Here is a 23,371-nt window from a genome sequence, read left to right as displayed (position 1 = left end):
GGCTTGAGACGAAAAATAAGATAGGTCTAACTATCAAGTGGATCATAGTGCAAAAACTAGTGAGGGATTGAATGTCTACCATTGAAACACTTTTTGAGGTCACAGAAGTTTTGGATCAGTTTGAAATTTGTTTTTCCTCTTAGGTCAGGTCTTTGTAACCTCATGAATGAATTGGATGGAAAATAAACATTATGATGGGCCCTACGGATGATTTAACAATGAAAATCACTATCTCTACTCTCATCTGTGATGTGGTTCAGATAATCTTAGGATATGATTTAATGTTTTAAAATAATATCTGAAACTAGATGAAAAGTGTAGACATAATAAATACATCACTACAAGGTCTACGTAACTTTGATCTTCTTTGAACCGTTCGTATAACTCATGGATCGAGGAGTGTCGGTGCTTGTCTTCCCACGACACGTACCTACAGCAGCAGCAGCTATACAACTGGGTGAGGCAGACCCCTCGAGCTCCGAGTTGTACAAACGGTTCAAAAGGAGATCAAAGTTATATAGCCCTATAGTGATATATTTATTATATCTACACCGTTTATCTATTTTTAGAGATTATTTTAGAGTATTATTAAAAAAATTAATCATATCCAAAGATTATATGGACCACACAACAAATAACCGCGGAGATAATGATTTTCACCATTAAACAATTCATAGGGCTCGCCATAATATTTATTTTCCATCCAATCTGTTCACGAGGTCACAAAAACCTGATCGAAGAGGAAAAACAAATTTCGTACTTATCCAAAACTTCCATGACCCGAAAAAGGGTGTCGATGGTACACGTTCAATCCCCCACTGTTTTTTGCAGTGTCGTTCACTTGATAGTAAGATCTGTCTTATTTTTAGTTAAAAGCTTAATACGAGATCGTCAAATGTATGGACGGTTTGGATATAACACATAACCAATGATCAGACGCACATAAGTTACTGACGTAAATACCGCAGCTATATAGCGTGAGCCAATCCGCTTCCAAAGACACTGTTTGCCATGTCGATCGCATCTGGTGGCTTCCGGAATAAACAAAAGCAAAAATTGAAAAAGACAGAAAAGTAAAAGCAACCAAAGAAGAAGATGAAAAAGTAATTGATTTTCTGTACTTTATAATAAAACCCAGATCAACCTAAGGCTGTGAGGCTTCATCTCTGTTTCCTTTAGTCTCCCCACAAAGGAATTGGGAAACAATCCAAGAAATACAAAGGAAGATGCTAATTGTTTTATTATTATTATTTTTTCAGTAGTTGTAGCTCAGAAGAATGGAAGGAGTGAAGAAAGAGGGAATGCAAGGAGAGGTCAGTTGAAGAAGAAGCTAACCATTTTCTTCAAGTAATCAAGAATGCGAGCGTTCTATAAGAGGATGATGAATTGGAGTTCTTCCAATCCGGAATCTAAAAGAGGAGAGGTTTTCGTGGATTCTGTAGGAAGTGAAATGAGTGTAGAAACAGCTGAGGCTGCAATGCTCCCATCGGCGTCGGTGCAGGCGCCAGGCAGCAAGCTGCCTAAGGGGCGGCACTTGGTCGGTGACCGGGTCGTATATGATATCGATGTGCGATTGCCCGGGGAACTGCAGCCACAGCTTGAGGCCATGCCGTTCGCGATGTGTGAGTCGGATTCTGGATTAGTTCTTGGACGGAAGATTGCGGTGAACCGGACTTATATTTGTTACGGACTGAAGCCGGGTTCAATTCGGGTGCTGAATATAAACAATGCACTGAGATGTTTGCTTAATGGTCATACCCAGGTTGGGTTCTTGCTTTTCTTTTTTGAATTTTGTTTGATTCTGTTTTATATGGATTGGACTATGCAAATGATGTCAGATTAGTTTTTCATTTTTGTAATTCTTGTGAGATTTTATTGTTTGATTTTGTTGTATCAGTTGTCAAATTGAGCACTTGAATGAGTTTGCTACAGATTTTGGTCCATGGTGGGGTCCACCAGATAAATGCTCTGGATAACTGGTTGCTGGGCTCACCTGTACAAAATGCCATCTCATCTGTTTAACTGACTAAGGTTTGCCGTGATGGCGATTTATGAATTTATTGTTGTTAATGATGGAGTGGGAGTGATTTCAAGTACTTTCGCTTTTACTAATCGAATTTTGTTATGATGAACTGAGTAGCATTTATGTTATTATTTTATTTGATGATTGGATTATTGGTTTGTGTTGTTGTATGATTGTGTTCTAGGGTTGAATGAATTGCTCTGACAATGTGGAAATCAAATGAAAATTTTCCTGATGCATTGGGTATTGAAATTGGATTATTCATGTGCTATGTTCTTTGCTTGCAAAATCCTATTTTAGTTGTTGGTTTTGAGTTTTTTACCATAATGGTTTAATGTATGAATCACATTGTCGGGTCATAGGTTTCGTTCCAACTTTGTCCCCTGTCACTGTGCAGTGTTTTTTTTTTTTTTTTGTTTTTTTTGTTTTGTTTTGTTTTTTAATTTCACAATTAAGCAACACCAGTTATGGTATGATTTAGATCTTGCAAACATATATTTATAAAAGAGAGATGAACATTTAATAACCTTCAATAGTGGATTGTATACAAGACACAGACTTCTTTCTACTTAGGAAGACTATGATGAATATATAAAGTTTGCAATTTTAGATCAGGTGAGTTTCACCACTCAATATAAGGTTAATGGTTATGGATGTTTACATGAAGAGATGGAAGAGAGGTTGTGAAATCAATAGGTGTCCAAAAATGATGTGGTGGAATTTGGAAGGAGAGAAAACAATGTTATTTAGTAATAAACCGATGGAAGAGGGATGTTGAGGAAGAAGCTAATGTTATGTGGAATGAGATGGCAGAGTGCATTGGGAAAGTGGCCAAAGAAGTTTTAGGAGTATCTTGAGGAAAAACCACTGATATAAGGAAACTTGGTGGTGGAATTATGAGGTCCATAAAGCTATTTAGTGAGAGGTGATCATGTTTCTTGGCATAGTAAGTGACTAGAAGATTTATAAGTATATAGAAACAACAAAAGAAAACTAAGAAAGTAGTGAGGCTCAATGTAAGGTATATCATATATGTGATCTATACAGTGGATTTGGGATGAGAAGGTGAGAAGGATGATTTCAAACTTGCAAACATGAGAGATAGGAAGATAAGGAACCTTGATCATGCCGGATGTATTAAGAGTGACGATAAGATCAAGGAAAGGTGGAGAAACTATCTTTAGAGCTTGTTAAATGACGTTAACTGAGAAGTGAGAACTTAGGAATAGGAGGAATCATAAGCTCAAATGAGGCTAAAGGCTATATAGATGCTTTTTGAAAGCTTCTTTCACTTCAGATATCTTAATCATACAAAAGTATTATCTTTCGAAAATACTTCTGTAGGATTAAGATATCTGAAGTGAAAGAAACTTTGAGAAAGATGAGGATATGAAAGGCTGAAGGATCATGTGTTATACCAATAGAGGTTTGGAAGTGCACGGGAGGAATTGGTATATTTTCGTTGACAAAGTTATTGAACAAGATAGTTTGAAAAAGATGGTAGATGAATGGAGGAAAAAGTTACATGGTGCCGATTTATAAGGAGATGCACAGAGTTGCACTACTATTGTGGTATTAAACTTATGAGTCATACTATGAAACTTTGAGAGAGAGTGACTATGCAAAGATTAAGGCATGCGACAAATGTATTAGAGTTAGTTTGGATTTAGGATGGGAAGGTCAACCATTGAGGCTATTTCCTACTTGATTGATGGAGAAATATAGGTAGAGGAATGTTTTCCAGTCTTTATTGTCTTGGAGAAAGCATCTGATAGGGTCCCTAGAGAGATGATTTGGTGGGTGTTGGGAAAGAAAGGAGTCTCAATTCTCAAGAGGATATATTGCATGACTAAGGCTACATATGAGGAAGTGATAACAAATATAAGATCACTAGCGCATAGACGCGAGTTTTCTATTATTTTAAGCTTACACCAAGGGTCAACATTAAACCCATATCCTTTTGCATCACTTTCAGGAAGAGGTTCTATGGTGTATACTGTTTGCAGATGACATCGTTTTGATTGACGAGATGAGGGAGGGTGTAAATGCAAAGTTAGAACTATGGATGAATGCTTTAGAATCTAGAGATTTTAAAATTTGTTAAGATTACAAACATAGTATATGGGTTGCAATTTAGTAACAATAGGAGTGGAAACAAGGAATTAGTTAAGATTCTGACCAAAATGTACCCCAAGATGGCCATTTTCAATATCTTGGGTTGGTAATTCATGAGTACGGAGAGATTGAGAAGGTTGCTGTTCATTGAATTAGAGCTAGGTGGATGAATTGGAGACGTGCCTCTAGAGTTATATGTGATCCCCGCGTACCAATCAAACTGAAGTGGCTATAAGACCAACCATGTTTATGGGATAGAATGTTGGATAGTCAAGGAACAACATGTTCATAGGTTTAGTGTGATTGAAATGAGCACATTGAGATGGATGAGTGGCAAGACAAGGATAGAATTAAAAATGATTGCATTTTAGGGAACTTTGGAGTAGCACCAATAGGTAACAAGATGAGGGAAAGTAGATTTGGATGGCGAGAGCAATGATTGCTCAGGGTAGGAGTGAGTTGGTTCAAGTTGAAGGTTCGAAAAGGGCAAGGGAAAGCCCAAAAGGACGTGGGTGGAGGTTGTAAGAAAAATCTGATGACCAATAGTTTAATTGAGGAGATGGCCCTCGATAGAGTGGAATGGTAGGACATGATTCATGTAGCTGACCCCATTTAGTTGGGATAGGGCTTTGATGAAGAAGAAGAAGATGAATTAGGCGGCATGTGGAGGCTCAATTTCTAACATAACAAAATGACTAATGAAATGGACGATGAGGTGAGTCTATATTTGTAAAAAAAGAAATGGAAAGAACCAAGTATATGGTGGGTTTCTTCTTTCTTGATCTGTTTCATGGATTTTGCTCCAGTGGGTTAGAGAAAAAAATGATTCCTGAAACTGCAACATCTACTATTACAACTTCATTGCGTGTGTAATGAATGCCAAAATATTGATATTTAAAGAAATGTCCAACAATACACATTCAATGCCCAAGTTTGGCCCACTTGATAGGCAGTTGGCCTTTTTTTTTTTTGGGCCAAGTCAGATACACAATCAGGGTGGCTTGATGAATGGACTGAATTTCTCATGTGTATGATGTTGGCACACATTCCAGTGAGTATGACCGTACTCGCGCTTGGATGAGTTGCATCATGTTTCTTGTGTTCTTTTGGCATGGATGGTCCACATAAATGTAGTTGAAAATTGAATTGGCGAGTTAAATGTATTTTTTCTTTTTCTATTTGTACCTTTTGGCATGAAAGAGCTACAGCAGAAAACCTGCAGTTAATAAAACTTCAATTCTAGTAGTTGTTTGTCTACTATTAAATTACTCATGTTGGATATGTGGAAGAATCGCACATCACATTTGAATATAAAAACAGCTTACAATAAAGTTGACGTTTCAGATTATGGAAGTACTGAGTATTGGTGTATTGTACCACTTATGAATAATATGAAAATCCTATGACCCCATATGACTTCTCTACAGGGTTTCTTGGGAATGTGGAAAACCCTAGAAATGAAATCAGTTTCAGTGAAAATCCACTTCTTCCTTTGAGGAAGAAAGTAACCTTGTAAACCAATGTCCATTTTCGAGCTTTTCCTAAAAAATCGTGGGCATTCATTTCTCCCAAAAATGATGTTAGGTTGACTTCCAAGGTAGAGAAGACACATGACATGAGAGAACTGACGTGAAATCCATGTAAAATTGGACTTCAAAACAAAACATTAGATAGAAAATTGGAATCCATGGTTTTTCATTTCTTGAGGATTCCAGGTGAATCCGTGGTTTTCCATTTCTTGAGGATTCCAGGTGAATCCATGGTTTTCCATTTCTTGAGGATTCCAGGTTACATTTCACTATCCACAGTTTTATTTCCTTCCATCCAAACACCCTCTAAGTTAATTTCTTGTGTAATGTTTCTTATCCTCAAGCTGTTAGTCTGTTAGTGTTCCTTTAGAAGAGAGTGTTGGGTTTGGTCCAGTTGGACAGTTATGCCATTGATTGCATCAGCTACACAGTCAATAATTTGGTAGATTATGACAATGTGCACAAGAGCAACTTGTTGGAAGTCAATGTCAATTCTATCCACTTGCTTCTGTGACGATGGCTGTAGTTGTGTTGTACGTTTGTTTCTTTTACTAATACATCATTTTCATGATTAAAACATTAAAGTCTTGCTTAAATCTGGCCTTGCTAGCCTTCATGATGTATTAATACTTAATTGTTTTTTTTTTTTTTTAAAGATGTTTCAAGCTGAAGTAAATTCGAATTGTATCAAATAGATGTGAAATATTCACACGTTTGCACCTGTGAAACCCTGATATGGCATGTATATGCCATGGACGAGACATGGATATAGCATTAACTCATAATTTGAAGTTATCTAACAAGATATGCGGTGTGTTACCTATTTTTAAGTACCACAGGCATCATGGATTCGGACATGCTCAGTCGCTGAGGCTGTTAGGTTTATAAGGCAGTGACCTTGTTTTGTGAAGATGCTGATTTTGCTAAATAAAAATTGACCCAGATATGTCTTGTGAATGCAATCTCAACCCATGGTTCTGATGCCTGTGGGCAGGGACCAGGTTCAGGCCTGGAAAAAAATGGGCCGGGTTTATGAGACAACTTCATGTTGATGCTGTACTCAAGCTGAGCTGTTATTCTTAAACTGATTATATTTTTGGATCGTTGATTTTCACCCATTTTGACTTGATCGTTATTTCTGTCAGAGGGTCACTGACATGGCTTTCTTCGCCGAGGATGTTCACCTTTTGGCCAGGTATTTCTTTGTCTGTACTAGTACATTTACTTAATCTGGTTTTTATTGGAAATTTGGTTGCATTTTTCAGTTCAAGCATAAATGGAAGGATCTTTGTGTGGAAGATTAATGAAGGTCCTGATGAGAATGATAAGCCACAGATAACTGGAAAAGTCGTTATCGCCATTCATATGGTGGCAGATGGGGAATCATTTCATCCACGCATATGTTGGCACCCTATCAATCAAGTAATGATGCATTTGTTATGGCAGTAGATAATTTTTATGTGTTGAATGTTTCTTTGGGAAGCTTGGGACCTATGATACCCAGATACAGCCATACAGGGAGCTGAGATGCATTCCTCATTTCTGAAAAGCTAGGACACTGATGGGTATCTCATCTGATACTTCAACACAATAATAAAATTGAAAGTTCTGTACTTTGGAAATGCCAAACCTAATACCACAGGAAATTCTTAATCTGTATCTTACAGGTATCCTTGCATATCCGGTACCAATATCAATTATCGATATGGTATGGTATTGGTATGTTGAGCATATGCAAGTTTTCTGGTATCATAGCTTGAACCAGTCTGATTTATTCAGGTGTTAGTGATTGTTTTTTTCTTTCTTTCTTTCTTCTTCTTCTTCTTCTTTTTCCAGTGTGCTAATTGCAAACTATCTTAGGCAAATCTCTTAATTATATATATCTGGCAATTTTATTTTTCAGGAAATTTTGGTTGTTGCGGTTGGAAATCGTGTTCTGAAAATGGATACAACAAAAGTCAGGAAAGGTGAAGCATTTTTGGCAGAGCAACCTATCAAGTGCCCTGTTGAGAAGCTGATCGATGGTGTCCAACTTGTTGGTAATCATGAGGGGGAAGTGACTGACTTATCAATGTGTCAGTGGATGACTACTCGCCTAGTGTCTGCATCAACAGATGGCACGGTTTGTATTTGCTCTGCAACTGTTTTCTTGCTCTTGTTACTTGCAAGGTCGGTTCTGTGTTCAAGAGATGGGTTCTTATTAGAATCACTTTAGAATGTCTTGAACTATGCATTGCACTGTTTGCACTGGAGCCTTCTTTCACTTCTGTTTGTGCTTTTGAGGGTGATTACATTACCTTTGCCGAGATTCCCTGAATTTCTGTTGAAAAACGCAGGCCCTGGGCATGGTATTTAACTATGTAATTTGGATGTTATTGGCTTCTCATGTTTTCCCTTTGTGCTTTTGTCTTTAGTACCAGCTTTCCTTGTTTGTGCCCATAACCATTGAATATTGTCGATTCAGGACCGAAATAGTTTTTCCTCTTCTTATATAGAGACTACTACTTGGTTCGTCTGCTTCTATGTTTCTCAGAGCTTGAGGTGAAGGAGAAAAGGAAAAAGTATTCTGCTAATTATGCTTGAGGGGAATTCTGTTCTTGCCATATTTTGTGTGTGTGCGCTGTGCGTGCTTGTATGCATCTGTGCTTGTTTGTGCGTGTGATTACCATTAAAAAAATGATTACTAAGAAAGCCCATAGGGAGATAGAGAATGAAGATACATCAAGAGAATGGATGAGTCCCCTATCCAGTATACCTAGAAAGTCTGTGCATTCCTTATATACCTTATCAAGAGAGTCAGCAATACAATTTGGCTCTAGGAATATAATGAAAAGTATACATCCTTCGACTATTGAAAACAAAATATACCAAGGAGAGGAACATTTCCCCGAAATGCAAGCAGTCACATTGTGAGGGTCCAACTCCACCATTAGGCACCCACCCACTTGACTCCAAATCTCTCAAAACCTATTTTGATCACTAACAACTTGACCCCATTTGATGATCTGACACTGACTAGCCCAGAAAGTGAAACCTTGACCCTTGCTATTCTCTTAGCACTTTGATCCCTGAAACCCTGGGATCATCCATTGAGCTCGTACTGATGTTAAGCCTCTAGTAACTTGGGGGATTAGCTATCGAAAGACCACATGTAAGGGGAAGATACTGGAAATCATCGATTATTCCCTGCCATTCGTGAATTCGGCTAGGTTTAGGAATCTTTCTGACTTCTTCCTCAGAAGTCAAAGTAATCAAAGTCATCTTTATTTTAGAAGCCACTTAGAGAGATGGCTGAGGAGATTTTTAAAGATATTTTGTTTTTGCTTTGCAATTACCCACAGGGTTAATAGGCCCACCACTCCTACCATCATTAGGGTCCACAGCTGGACCAGTGAGAGCTAAATCAATGTCAAAGATACCGAAGAAGGTGGACCAGCTTTACTTGGCCTCCTTGCATTTGAGGTAGAGATAATAAGTTCTGATTGTGTTTTCTTCCCATTGTGTTTCCTTATGTCTTGTATGCTTCAGTACTAGAGTTAAAACAGACTTTTGTTAGAGAGGCTGATGAAATTGCCCTCCCATCCATGATTTTTCATGCAAAACATGAAAAATCATGGATTTGTAACAAGTTGACACTGATTTAACATGATTTATAGAAAAAAAGGGTCGAAAATCGAAAATGCTCACTGGATCGAACATGTGGGATATATCCCACTACTTTTGCACTTTGTATTGCACAGGTGGGATGCAAGATATATCGTGGGATATATTGGCTGATATCGTTGATACTTAAAACACTGAGTTAATGCAACTTGTATGTCTCCTTTACTCTTATAAATGGCTACGATGGTACTTCTTCTCCATTCATATTACATTTTCTTTGAGCTTACAACCTTGTTGAACAATTTGTCAACCAAAATAATTCAACATGTCCCATGCGCTTCCAAAACTTCTATTGGTATACCATATGGTCTAGGGCCTTTCTTATCTTCATTGTTGTCAAAGCTTCTTTCACTTAAGATGTCCTAATCCTATGAAGCTATCTATTGTCATCGGCCTCATTTGGGTTTAAGATTCCTAACCTTAGGCTCTAATCCTTTCAAAGTATTGAGACTGCAATTGCATGTAGTGAATCAAATGCGTACAAAATAGGAAGTATTCGAGCTAGGTTTTTGTGAAGATGATTGCCTTCCATGAGTCAAATAGGAATTTTTCTCACAGTGCATACATCTGAATGCATGTATTACTATTTCTTCATGCGATAAGATTGTTGATGTTGCTATTGTTTCTTTGCTTTTTCCTCCTGTTTTGGGACCATGAAATATCAATTTCCTTGTTTGGTTTATGAAATTTCTTTGTACATAACAGGTAAAGATTTGGGAGGACTGGATGGCTGTGCCCCTTGTGACACTGAGACCACACGATGGCCAACCTGTTACCTCAGTTAATTTCCTGACAGCACCTCATTGCCCTGATCACATTGTTCTTGAAACAGCGGTACGAGCTCTGTGGATTCTGACCTTTAAATGATATATTTTCCTAACATGTTTGTGTTTCTTCATTGCTTTTGAATTGTAATTTCTAGTGTTTCTTGTAAATAGTTCCTTTTGATGTAAATATTCTTCAGATCCTTAAAAATTAACTTTTCTTAAAGTTAAATTGCTTGTAATGTGTGTTGATCTTTTGCATTTTACTAAGCCACATGAACCTCTCCACACACAAATCTACACTTGTCCATTGTGCCAACTTGGCACATGATTGGCTGAGCTGTGTCCCCAACCATGTAGTTAATCCCTGAAAAAGTCCGTGAGCCAAGCATGCATTTTAGGCCAAGCCTGTCATAGTTTCTCGAAACGCAGTGAAATTTAAAATTTTCGAGTCATCAAGATTTGTTATTAACCTAGTTCTACGGATCCCATCTTGATATTTTCAAGCTTCTACAATAAAAATAAAAAAGGATTAGGATTAATTGTAGATCTCTACTGCTCAAAGCCATATAAAATACTGATATTGTACTTTCAACCGAGGTGGTTCTCTCCCAGATCTACCCTAGATGAGGAGGAGATCGAGAGCCTACACACAACCCACGAGTAGGGCTGAGGAAGCGCAGAGAGCTGTCCAAGGGTGGACTGTCACACGTGTGAAGGTGTGGATGTGGCGGAGAGATTTTTCTCACTTCTCTTTCTACTTTCTCTCTCTCTTCAATGGTGAAGCCTAAGGGTGTTTGACATCCAAGGGCATCTCTCTCTCTCTCTCTCTCTCTCTCTCTCTCTCTCTCTCTCTATTCCCTCTGGCATAGGATACACCAGTCATGGTGCTCCGCCACATTATAGACTTTTTTTATAATGTCCCACTACATCAAAAGTCCGCAATCTTGCCCATCCATGTACCCAAATTGACCAAATCCCTCCACTAATCATGACCATCCACCCTTGATCCAATACTCATGCAAATCAATTGGTGAACCACAAGATCTTAATAATTGAACTACTGTCAAGTGTAATTAGAACCTTTTAAAGATTAAAACAAAAGATCTTAGCCATAAAAATATTCCTAGGCAACCAGTGGATCCCTTGTTAGATCATATGGACCTAAACTATGTCCTCCCAGCAACACCCAAATGCGAGCCACTCAATAGATTTCATGAGGCTAGCTAAAGCACATTATATCAAAAACTTGGAACTCCCCATATGTCCTTAGGTCTAAGGACTAGTCAAAGTTTGTACATATGCAAGTCGATTTGCACCAAGCATGATTGCTTCCTGATCTAGAGACTTGAATTAATCCTCCATTGCAAGTATCTAACAAGCCTAATAACAAGATCTGATATCCATGGACACTAATACTCCTATGTGGGATAGGGAAAAGGCACCAACTCGTCGTTGAGCTTAATGGTGGAGACCTTCCATTCCGACTCATCATCAGTCCCCTCACAAGGATGTCTGAAAAGCTAGATGCAAAAAAGAGAGAAGAAGATGAGAGAAGGGTGTTAATGTACCACCCTCTCTTCCTTAATTCTTTATTTATAGATGATTAATACTAAAATCCTGATTACAATGAGTCTAATAGAGATGAGCAAAACAAGAATTAGAGACTAAAACAAATTAGGAAACATAAACTTAATCCTCTCTCTCTCTCTCTCTCTCTCTCTCTCTCTCTCTCTATATATATATATATATATATATATATATATATAATAGATCGTAGGTGTACACAAGTATGTGTGCACACTAACAATGACCACATAAGAATACTATAGGCTTGTCCTAATCCTTGCTAGATGGTCATGGAATAATAGGGTACTGAGATACATGGAAATACATGGAACACAACTTTCCCTTGCCCAGTAGCTGTTGTGCCCAAACTCAAGTTCACAAGGACAATGGAGGAAACCCTCTCCTTTAACATATGGTACATATGTTTAAGATAGACTCATATATTAATCATGACATTAATAATGTGTCCGCATAGGACCTCATGATCATCGTGATCTAATAAGATCATCAATTCAATGGTTAAGATTGGTCATTTAAATATCAGAACCATTGCATGTATCACACCTTTGGGGTATTGAAACATATTGGTACCACATGGGAAATAGCGCATGTATTGGGGAATGTATCGCTAATTGAGGAAGCAATGGGAAATGATGGATTTTTTTAGACATGTTGAAAGAGATGATTGCAAACTTAGACCTCAAAAGATCACCAAAAAAAACATTTGTATAGTATCCTGAACTAAGCTTTGTCTAATTGAAGTGATGCAATTATATCCAAAACAAGTTCATATAATTTATAAATCATACAATATAAGTATGAAACAGGTCCTCATTTTTGTGAGTTTTTTTTTTTTTTTTTTCAAATTTCCAATGGGAGAATGTATCGCAATGTATCGTCGACATATATTGCAATGTATTGCAATTAGTGTTTTAAATAGCTACACTATGTAGTGCATAGCTTACACTACGTAGCATAGCTTAGCCTCAACCTACGTAGCTCATGAAAATAGATCAAGTCATGTGTAGCTTAGGCTATATGATAATTTGCATATGCTACATGCTACATAGCTTAGACTACAAGTTATTTTTCACTAAGATATTAAAATCAATTAATATTTTCATATTTAGTTACATTTTTCTATTTTCAATAAAAAGTAGTTAATCTTTTCGATACCTTTAGTAAAATTATATAAGAAACAATATTAAATCAGTTTCATTGCTCTTTATTTACCTTCATATTTAATCATTGCCCTTTCATATTACTTTAGATTGTGTTGGTTGCACCAAATATTATGAAAGTTTGTTAAATTTCATTATTAAATTAGTTTAATTTGGTGCAGAATATTATGAATTGGTGCAACCAAGCGCAACCTTGATTAAAAAACTAGAAGTAGCGTTTAGCTTATGCTACATGCTATGTAGCTTATGCCTCATGCTTCAGAGGGTGAACACTACACTACATGCTATTTGCTATTTAAAACACTGATTGCAATGTATTGCTTGCATCAATGATACAAGGGAATTTTTTGAAGAGTTTTTGGCAAAATATCGCAATGTCTCAATATATCTTGATGGATTGGAGATGCATTGCAATACTTTGTACAATACATGGGGATTTAATTACTCGCCCCATATATCGTATCGACCATATGTGAATTATTGATAGTATTGATTGATACAATATTTAAGTCACTAGTTGCGATCATCACATTGGCTTTTTATTGCACATGACTCAAAAAAGGTTGTTGACATAGTGGTGGAAATCATTGCATACAGATGTTCTACACACTGATACATATGCCAGGTTACCATGTCATGTATGGCCACGGTGCACTTTGCAGACCTCTGATTTCTATCAGGATTCAAGTGTTTTTTCTTGTTTCTGAAACCTGGCAGTGTTCTACTACTGAAGAAAAGGATTTTACTGGTTGAAACATTAATTATTAAATGCCTGGACGAATATATTTTCCCGCAAATGAGTGCTAATTATTTTCTGATTTCTTTTTCAGGGTCATCTGAACCGACAAGTGAAGGTGTGGGCCTCAGCAGGCAGTGAAGGGTGGTTTTTTCCTAGTGCTTCTGTGCCATGGCAGTGCATTCAGACCTTGGACTTGAAGAGTTCTGCCGAAACTCGAGCTGAAGAGGCTTTTTTCAACCAAGTAGTGGTGTTGCCACACCAGGGCCTTGTTTTACTTGCAAATGCCAAGAAAAATGCTATATATGCGGTGCATGTAGAATATGGGCCATATCCGACCGCGACACGCATGGATTATATTGTGGAGTTTACTGTCACAATGCCTATTTTGAGTCTAACAGGAAGAAGTGACTATTCACCAGATGGGGAACATGTTGTTGAGGTTTACTGTGTTCAGACACAGGCTATGCAACAGTATACCTTGAATTTATCTCAGTGCCTGCCACCACCACTGAAGAATGCTGAAATTCAGAAGGTTTCTGGTAGTGATTTTGCGGCATTTGACCCATTTTGCGGAAATGTCCCAACTGAGATGCCTGTTGAAAGTGTTTCAGCTGCAGCTGAGTATCCTGTATTTTCAGGGACCCTAGAGCTTCCCAGACTTGAATTGGCTACTACAAGTGTTGAACCTAACCCAAGTGCTTTGCCACCTCTGAGTCCGAGGTTGTCAGGAAGACAATCTTTTAGGAACCCATCAAATAACTTTGAGCAAGGTCCCGCACCTTGCGATCGTTGTGTTGATCCACCAGTTCTTGATTGTTCAGTTGATAGGAGAGTGGATGTTGGTTGTATGAAGTTGACTGATGTTCCTCCCTTTGATGACAGCTCTGTGATGGATAAAACTGAAGTTGGGCGAAATGACATTTCTATGGTACCAAATCCTCCAATCACTTTCAAAGTGGGAGAAATACTATTGAAGGCAGTTTCTCCTTCTGAGAGTAGTCTTGTTGTCCAGGGCACGAAAGTGGGAAAAAAAAAGGTTCAAGATGTTGCTGAAATCAATGATATTGAGAGTGTAGAGGTGGAGGTTAAAGAGGTGGATCAGCTGCAGGAGTTAGATTCTCAGAGAGAAAAGCATATTCTTCATGTGGAGAAAAAAGAAAAATCATTCTATACCCAAGCACTGGATCTTGGCATTGAGATGGCCAGAGATGGCTGTTCATTGTCTACAGAAATTTCGGGCATGGAGGAAACTTGTCAGATTCAGGATGTTGGCGTTGCTGAGTTGCTTGAGTGGCCTTGGAATGCTGGTCAACAAGGCATTCGGGACTTGAGTAAGGATGTACCTGAAATTGAATCAAGTGCAGCAACGGTAGTTGCTCAGCCGCCTTCATCAGCAGGAAAAAGGAGGAAAAAGAAAGTAAAACCCTCCCAAGTGGTCAATCCATCTTCACCTTCCACTAGCCCTACCAAGTCTGCAGATTCTTCAAATGAACCAGGTAGCAGCAATGGCAGTCCTTCCTTAGAGACCATTTTGACTCAAATTCTGGCACTTCAGGAGAGTATGAAAGAGGTGATTGTTTAAAGCTTCAGATTTAGTATTTTCCTTGTGCAAGATAGCATCTTAGTTTAAATTCCTTGGTGGTCATCTAAGAGAAACTTACATGTTTTTCTTTGAGATTCTGGAAATTTCTTGAAACTAGCAAAATTAATGAGGCTTTAAACTTCACAATGTGTACAAAAACTGTCTTTCCTTATTCCTTGGATGATCTTACGTTGGACCGTTTTCTGCTTTTTCTTCTTCTTCTTCTTCTTGAAATATGACTAGGATTTAGTATCTTAGACTGGATCTTTTATCTAGGAGAATCTGATGGTTACTTTTGAGAGTAGCCATATGAATTCTACTCTGTCCGACTAGATTGCCGAAAACACATTTAAGGCGAACATTTCCATACACAAGTGAATATTTTAATTAAACTAATAAAATTAAACATGAAATAAAAATTAAATAAAATGATAAAAACATTGAAGGGAAACAATATTAGGAAAGAATATTTGCATGCTTCCAACAAAAGCGAATTACTTGTTGCTAACAAATATATCATAACAAAACAGAGAAAATCATGCATAATCATCTCAATAAATATTAGTTTGCATAGAAATCACTCTGTTCTCTTAAAGATAAGAACTCCGACAATGAAAAAAAAGAACACAAAAAGAACAACAAAGCTTGTTTTTGTCACATTGGATGTGGTATCAAAAACAGAAAATGTACTTAAATCTAGAGAGTGAGAGGAAGTCCTCATGAGTAGTTTCTTCAACGACAAGTTACCACTAACACTGACTATTGGTGGCTCTGTAACCAGTACTATGGTTGTCGAGTTTGGTTGGGTCCCTCTCAGTCACATTTCCCCTTTCACTATCTGAAGAATTATGGTTCTAACGTTGTTGTGAACATCCAATTCAATAGTCCATTCTAAAGGATTTCACTTCTTTAGTTTCTCCCAATTTTCTGTCCTGCTTGCTGATATGCTGTTCTCCCTGGATTCTCTCTTGTTTCACCACGATGCAGGCTAGTCTGGTCTGTTTATGTTTGGTTTTTCATTTACCTAATAAATGCGCATAACTTAATTCTTTCCAGGTCACGCTACCCTTTTTGCACATTTCCATGCAAAATTTTTTGTCTGCATTTAATATGGATAATGAGCTAATTACTTCACATAATTAAGTGCGAGCATGTTACTCACACCTGCCAATTTGTTATCCGTGAAGACTGAAATTGTAGTAACTATTATTAGATCATGCTCATACAGGGGAAAAAAAAAAAAGCTCATAAAATCTATTTACAGGAAAAAATAAAATAAAATTGTATGTAGACTTGCAGGGATTTGTAGATTTTATTCATTTCTCTTGGTCTAAATGAGTGATTCATTTCTGAGATGATTCACAGCAAGTTTTCTGTTTGTGCTGGATTTTTTTTTTTTTTAGTATGAGATCTTTAAATATGTAAAAAAAAAAAATCACCTTTCTCTTATGTTGGAGTGGTATCCTCTCATTGCAGCTTATGACCACTCAAAAGGAGATACAGAAGCAAATGATGGCTTTGGTGGCTGTTCCTGTTGAAAAAGAAGGTAGCAGAGTAGAGGCGGCCCTCAGCCAGAGCATGGAGAAAGCTTTCAAGTCGAACTGTGATGCTCTGTGGGACCGCATCCAAGAGGAGAACAAGAAACAGAAGTTAGAGCGGGATCGCTTACTGCAGACAACGAGTTCAATCTCGGGCTCTATGAACACGAAATGGCCAGCTATGTTCAAGGAGACAGTGAAGAAAGAAATTGCTGCAATAGGACCAGCGGGAGCTCACGCAATTACCCCAATTTTGGAGAAGACCGTTTCTTCAGCTCTTGCTGATTCATTTCAGGTCAATTTACGCATGTCAAATGCAAGCAATTTTACCTGTATTATTATTATTATTGTTCCATATTATCAGTGTACGATTGATGTGTCCTTTTGCAGAGAGGGGTTGGAAACAAGGCAGTGAATCAGTGGGAGAACTCAGTCAACTCGAAACTTGAAGCGACAGTGGCTAGACAAATTCAAGCACAATTCCAAACATCTGCAAAGCAAGCTTTTCAGGTATGCATGAATAAATTACTGTAGATGAACAAATATGGAAGTAATATTTATTAGATTTTGAAAAATATAGGAAATATACAGTTCTCTTTTCAACTTTGTTGAGCCTGACAAAATGTCAATGTGGGGTCCACTTTCGTGTGATCTAAAGTGTTGATAGGGTGGGTTCCTGGTGGGTGGGGGGCAGTGTAGAATTCCTTTCATCAGATTATCCCTCCTGCCGTATTTGGCCCTTGTTAAATGTTGATATTCAGTTGTTACTGTTCATTTTTGTCGGATGGGATCATTCAAGGGGAGATAGTAAGGCAAGGCCCATCCCTTGATGGGGATCACCATATCAGCAGATTAGCTTGCTGTAAAATTTCCCATCCCACCTATAACTAGGCTGGGTTGGACAAAATAAAGAAAAGACCTACCATTTTCATGATTGAGTATCATATCATGTGGATGTGCATTTGTCCATGAAATTAATAGTAATCAGCACAATACCTCCAACTCAAATATAATTAAATGCCTCATGTGGAAGTGCATTTCATTCGTGAAAAGTTTAGCACTAATCAGCATTATCTGAAAAATTCATGCAGGATGCACTAAGGGCTAGCTTGGCATCTTCAGTTATTCCTGCATTTGAGCAGGCATGCAAAGCAATGTTTGAGCAAGTTGATGCTGCATTTCAGAAGAGGATGGTTCAACAGACTAGCGCTGCACAACAGCAGTTTGAATCCATACATTCTCCATTAGCACTTGCTTTGAGGGTACAATGTTAAATTCCCTTTCTCATGCTTAGCATGGGTTTCTTAACTTTTAGAATTGCATCTTAACAACTGGAGCTCAGTTCTTTTGTCTTTGATGTGATATATATTTTCTGCATGAAGCTGGATCAACTACAGATGTTTGTAGGATAAGCTTAACCTACAAATCGATGTTTTGGGCTCAGCTGGATGTTTCATATGCATCTGTGCTCCCTGATTTTGTCCATGGTGTATGCTTGTATATGGGCAAATGCAAGAGGCTCTTTGCTCGTTTGGGTCTGTCTATTTTTCACGTGCATGCATCTATGCATAAATCTTCACTCACCTTTTATTGTTCACTACGCTTTCAAATTGCAGGATGCAATGAGCTCTGCATCATCAATCACACAAACCTTAAGTGGTGAACTAGCTGATGGCCAGCGTAATCTCTTAGCTTTCATGGCAGCTGGAGCAAATCAGAAAGCGATGAATCCCTTGGCTACAAAACAAAGCGATGGATCTTTGGGTGGGCTACATGACGTGGTAAAGCCAGTTCATCACCTTGGCGTTCCTCTTTTTATTATTTGTGCTTTGTTGTAATGCTTTAATGTGTTTCATTTGGTGAAGGTGAGTTGATAATTGAATATTATCTGTTTTGAAGGCTATGTATTGCTGATTTTGTGCAAGCCATGACTGTGCAACAGGTTGAGGCACCTTTGGATCCAAAGAAAGAGCTGGCAAGATTAATATCTGAACATAAGTATGGGGAAGCATTCACTTCAGCCCTTCAAAGAAGCGATGTCACCATTGTGTCCTGGTTATGTTCTCAGGTACGCAATATTGATATTCCCATATTTAAGGGGCCATGCACCAAATCACAACTGGGTCTGTACCTGCCATTTTGTTTACCCCTTCTTCCGGAAGCATTAATCCTCTGGTTATTGATCTTGTGAGATCCGGGCCTCAGCTTCCCCTCTGTATTGGGAATTCTCTTCCCCTCTTTAGCTTAATGAATTATCGTCATCCTTCAAGGAAAAAAAAGTTTCTCTACCTGTCATTAATCTCTTATGGCAGAACTTTTTTCTTTTTCTTTCTGAGAATTAGTGAAGGCTTTTTCAAAGAAGTAGGACAAATAGTACATAATAGGGAAAGAATTCCCATACAGAGCAGATCATGCACATGTTCTGTGGCTGAGGTATCGGCCATGACACTACCTTCTCCTTTTCATTTGGGTAAACTAAATGTTGAGCCTATGAATGTTAAAATCTCCTCAACCATAACAGATGGTGGCCAAGGCTCCAATTGGTTGTGGGAAGCCACTGGGCACATTGTTTCTAGAATCACCTTCTCTACAGTAAGTTGGCCCCGGAAAATACTAAAAAAGAAGATCATTAAGCCTTTTCAAGGGGCATTTGCCCCCGCCTCCAAGAAATCCCCCATTCTCATTGGCCCGGATAACATCAAAGAATTGAGCCTTTATCATCATTCACCTCCAACGACCCCATGTGTAAACAATCAAAATTCACTCTACCAACCATGAGGGCCTTCCATATGTAAAGACTCTCCTTCACTTTCTTCAGAATCAATCATGGGCTTTGTAAAAAAAAAAAACCCTATAATTGACCAAACTTTTAAAACACCCTATTTTGGAGAAGATGGAGAAAATCTCTCTCTCTCTCTTGGACAAACCGAATTAGAACTCTGGATTTTAAAGAAGATAGGCAGGCAGTGGATGATTTCAGTAGAGACAGATCGATTTATGTGGGGAATACTTGAGAAGGAAGGATTTAAGAGAGGGAAAAGATAATATTAACCCACTATTCGATTACCTATATACATTGTTGCTTATGCATTTAGAAATTTTAACCATTTTAATTGAAAATTTTACTTTAACATTACTTTAAGTATAACACATGCATATATAGCTGTTATTATTATTATTTTTTTCATTCCATTTTATTGAATTCGAACCATGTTAAACCTAACTTCTCTCTGTATTTTTGTCATTTTTGGATTTTGTTTTTTAACAAACTTTTGACCAATGTTTTAAACGGATTTATTATTATTATTATTGGTTAGCACATTAGTACACGCACCCCACTGTTAGCCACACTCCACTTGGGAATCGATACCAAGACCTCAGTGTTGAGACGAGGTTACCTTCACTCAAGTCTACCACTTGACCACAAGGAATTCATGTATAACAAGGGCTTGTTTTATCATAATACTATCGTTACTGCTTCTCAAAACTCCTGACATGGAGAAATTCAATAGTCTAACTTTACATACCTATCCTACTCGTTCTTCAGGTTGATTTGCGAGGGATTCTATCGGTTCCTCCTCTTCCTCTGAGTCAAGGAGTCCTGCTATCCCTTTTCCACCAGCTAGCATGCAATATTGGAAATGAGACCTCCCTGAAGCTAGATTGGATGAGAGACGTTCTTGTTGTGATAGATCCAGTGGACCCAACGATTGCGGTGCATGGCCAGCCTATATTTGAACAGGTTTATCAGATACTGTACCACCAGCGGTTGCTCCTGACCACCACAGCAGCTGAAAAAAGCAGCATCTCCCTCGTCATGCATCTAATCAATTCAGTATTGATGAGCTACAAATGACATCTTTCTCATTTGTGCACAAGCTGTTAAGGACTTCTGGTCGCTGTAGGAAGGTTGTATAGAAAACTAGGAAGAGGATGCGTGTGTAAAGAATAGGAGTGTTTGAGAAAAGCTGAGGGGTCATTTGGCACCTTGTAATTGTAATGTATTGGAATCCAATTTACAATTAAAATGGAATCCATGTGAATTGGAATCCTTAGTTGTGTTTGACAGATTGTAATTGGAATGCACTGGAATCCAAAAATTGTGTTTGGATGCCTGTAATTGGATGTACTGGAATTCTTTAGTATATTCACAAGAACTTAAATTTGATTAACTAAATCAGCTTTAATATCCTAAATTAGACTGTGATATTTGACTGAGTTACTATAATAAGCCCATTGAAATATATATTTTCACGAAAAAAATGATGAAATTCTGAGCCTTAGGTGGGCCACAAACATAAGGATCACATACGAGCAATTGCCAATGCTTTTTAACTATGTATTTCAATTACCAATGTTTGCACCATTTGGATTGTTCAATTAGTGGGATTTTAGTGATGTAACTGATAATTGGATTGTTTCAGAGTATAATTAGAGTGCTAATTGTACGACAGATTAGTAGCTTAATGACACCTTTGTTACTCGTGGGATTCTCTTACCTTTAAAGGGGGGCAAAAGATCCATTTCCTTCCAATTAACTCTGATTCATGGCAAAATAAAGTGATTTCAAACCATACTAAAAGTGTGTTTTCATTTACCTCCAACCGTGCATTTGCCTCCAATCACACCCAATTCCAAGGTGCCAAATGAGGTATGAGTATTATTCCTCTTTTTTTTTTTTTTTTTATCTCCTCTCATAAAACTCTCTAGATCGGAATTCTTTTAACAAATGAATACATCCATTTTCATAGAGGGAGGGATGGAAAGGATATGGGAGGAGTTTGGATGAGGTAGGTCGAACACTATCATATTTGATTTCTCCCATATCTCCAACCTTTCCTAGTTGAATTAAAAATTTAAACTTTTAAATTTTCAGAGAAAATAGAAAGGGAGAAATCAGAGAGAAAAATATGTGAGACTCACCCACTAGTAATTACTTACCAGTGGGGCCAACGGGCCTATATCTAACATCTCTAACTCAATCACATTGTGTGACATGCACATTATAGATTTTCTTTTTAGCTTGTCTTACAATGATCAAAACAAAAAACAATGATCATAAGAATCAAGAACGTGTGACTAGTTGAAACACCGTTATCTTCCCATAAATATTTGAGTACTAAGTAACCACCTTACTAGTACTCATGATGGAGACATTACGTGCACAAGTACGCCGCCCCCCCCCCCCCCCCAACGCACATACGCAAGGAGGAGGAGGGCCCCACCATCGATCTAGATCGATGACGACGTCTAGGGAAGGCCTCTTAGTTAAGGGACTACATTTTAATTCATTGGAGTGACCCAATCGTCATGTGAATCCCTTCATGGGTTCTCATGATCGTGGCCCACTATTCTAAATAATCTAGCACTTTGGATTTTTCTTATTATTGTTATTAGGAATATCATGGACGGTTTATATTGCTTTGATTAATTGTTATTTTTTATTACTTTGTCTTCAAGTAATAGGGTGTGCATATGATGCGAGTTTTGGGGTATAAGATTTTATTATAAATAGGCACCCCTTGTAGTCTTTTTCCCTTACTGATGATTGGAATAAAATTTCTACGTTTTCCTACTCCTTTTTGAGTTGTGAAAACCTAATTGGGTGCGAAGCCCTCATTTCTTTGAAGGGCTAATACCGTGGTGCGAAGCCACATCAATCCAAAACCGCTCCTATCTCCTACCATCCATATTTACATTTTTCCTATAGTCATCCAACCTGCAAATCCATTGTTATTTTGCAGTCAATCCTTTTATACAACAGATTTCTAGAATCAAACTCTGAAACTTCGGTGGAGCATTACGCGCGGACCGGTCGTCGGATCGGGCTGAAACTTGGTGGGTGTGTGGCTTAGCCCTGGCCGACCAGACCCAATAGGGCTTCTTTGGGTTCGTGGGCCCCACACACGTGCGGCCAGCCATCAGTGCACGTGCGTTAGGCATAACTTGCTGTCCACACGCGCGGGCTAGTGACAGGTTCTCTCTATCCTCTCTTTCACTCCTCTCTCACCTGATTTCCCTATCTCTAATCTTAAATTATCATAAATTTTCAATTTCTATCCATTTTTTCTCAACCCTAGGGTTTCTCGAATTAAACCTATGAATCCCCTAGATTAGGAAAATATTTCTGTGCATGTGTGGATGAATTTACTTTCCTTTGAGCATTATTTGGTCTATAATTTTAATTGATCCAGCCCTAGCATGTGTAGGCCTGGACCTGCATAGATTTCCCTTGCTGGGTGCTTGACTTTATGTGGGATGTGGAATTTTGTATGATTGTTTCTGAACTAGTATGATCTAAAGCATGTTATCTAGCACAACATATTTAAATTTTCATGTCCTGCATCAACTCAATAATTCCATTTTTGTATTGCTTGTCCTAGTTCTCCTAACTACACTAGATGGAGTTTACTCTCGATTTAAAATAATTGGTCAAGATATACACTCATCCAACTTATCGAGTTTATTTAGAAAATTAAGTTTTTCACAAACATTAATTTAAATTCATTGTAAAGTAACAATATAAAAAATATACTTTTTGAAAGAATATTATTTCCAAAAAATATACCAAAAACTAGATATTATAAGCAAATAAATTTTCAAGTGCTTATTAGTAGTTTTAAAACTTGGTGTAGCTATTAAAGGATCTTCTCTATACAAATGTGTAA

The 23,371-nt window shown here is 37.9% G+C and overlaps 1 protein-coding gene and 1 long non-coding RNA gene across 3 annotated transcripts; both read left to right on the top strand.

Moving 5' to 3' along the window:
• The first annotated feature begins 1,037 nt into the window (after window positions 1-1,037).
• Window positions 1,038-20,823, top strand: LOC131257858 (enhancer of mRNA-decapping protein 4-like). 2 transcript variants are annotated; one of them, XM_058258777.1, is made up of 12 exons: window positions 1,038-1,762; window positions 6,813-6,862; window positions 6,933-7,089; window positions 7,571-7,789; window positions 10,036-10,164; window positions 13,675-15,153; window positions 16,642-16,998; window positions 17,094-17,213; window positions 17,795-17,965; window positions 18,320-18,484; window positions 18,646-18,771; window positions 20,251-20,823. In XM_058258777.1, exons 1-12 carry the CDS (start codon window positions 1,358-1,360, stop codon window positions 20,557-20,559), a joined length of 3,687 nt encoding a protein of 1,228 aa, XP_058114760.1. In that variant the 5' UTR covers window positions 1,038-1,357; the 3' UTR covers window positions 20,560-20,823. The 2 variants fall into 2 exon arrangements, with proteins under 2 accessions (XP_058114760.1, XP_058114761.1); XM_058258778.1 differs by lacking the exons at window positions 1,038-1,762; window positions 6,933-7,089.
• On the top strand, window positions 1,775-6,308 carry LOC131257863 (uncharacterized). Its single transcript, XR_009177671.1, has 2 exons — window positions 1,775-5,853; window positions 5,890-6,308. It is a non-coding gene; the product is annotated as an uncharacterized LOC131257863 (long non-coding RNA).
• Window positions 20,824-23,371: the final 2,548 nt, after the last annotated feature.

The sequence above is a fragment of the Magnolia sinica genome, chromosome 10, assembly GCF_029962835.1.
Source record: "Magnolia sinica isolate HGM2019 chromosome 10, MsV1, whole genome shotgun sequence".
Taxonomy (NCBI): Eukaryota; Viridiplantae; Streptophyta; class Magnoliopsida; order Magnoliales; family Magnoliaceae; genus Magnolia; species Magnolia sinica.
The sequence above is the reverse complement of the archived record's forward strand: the minus strand, read 5'-3'. Positions and strand labels throughout refer to the sequence as shown.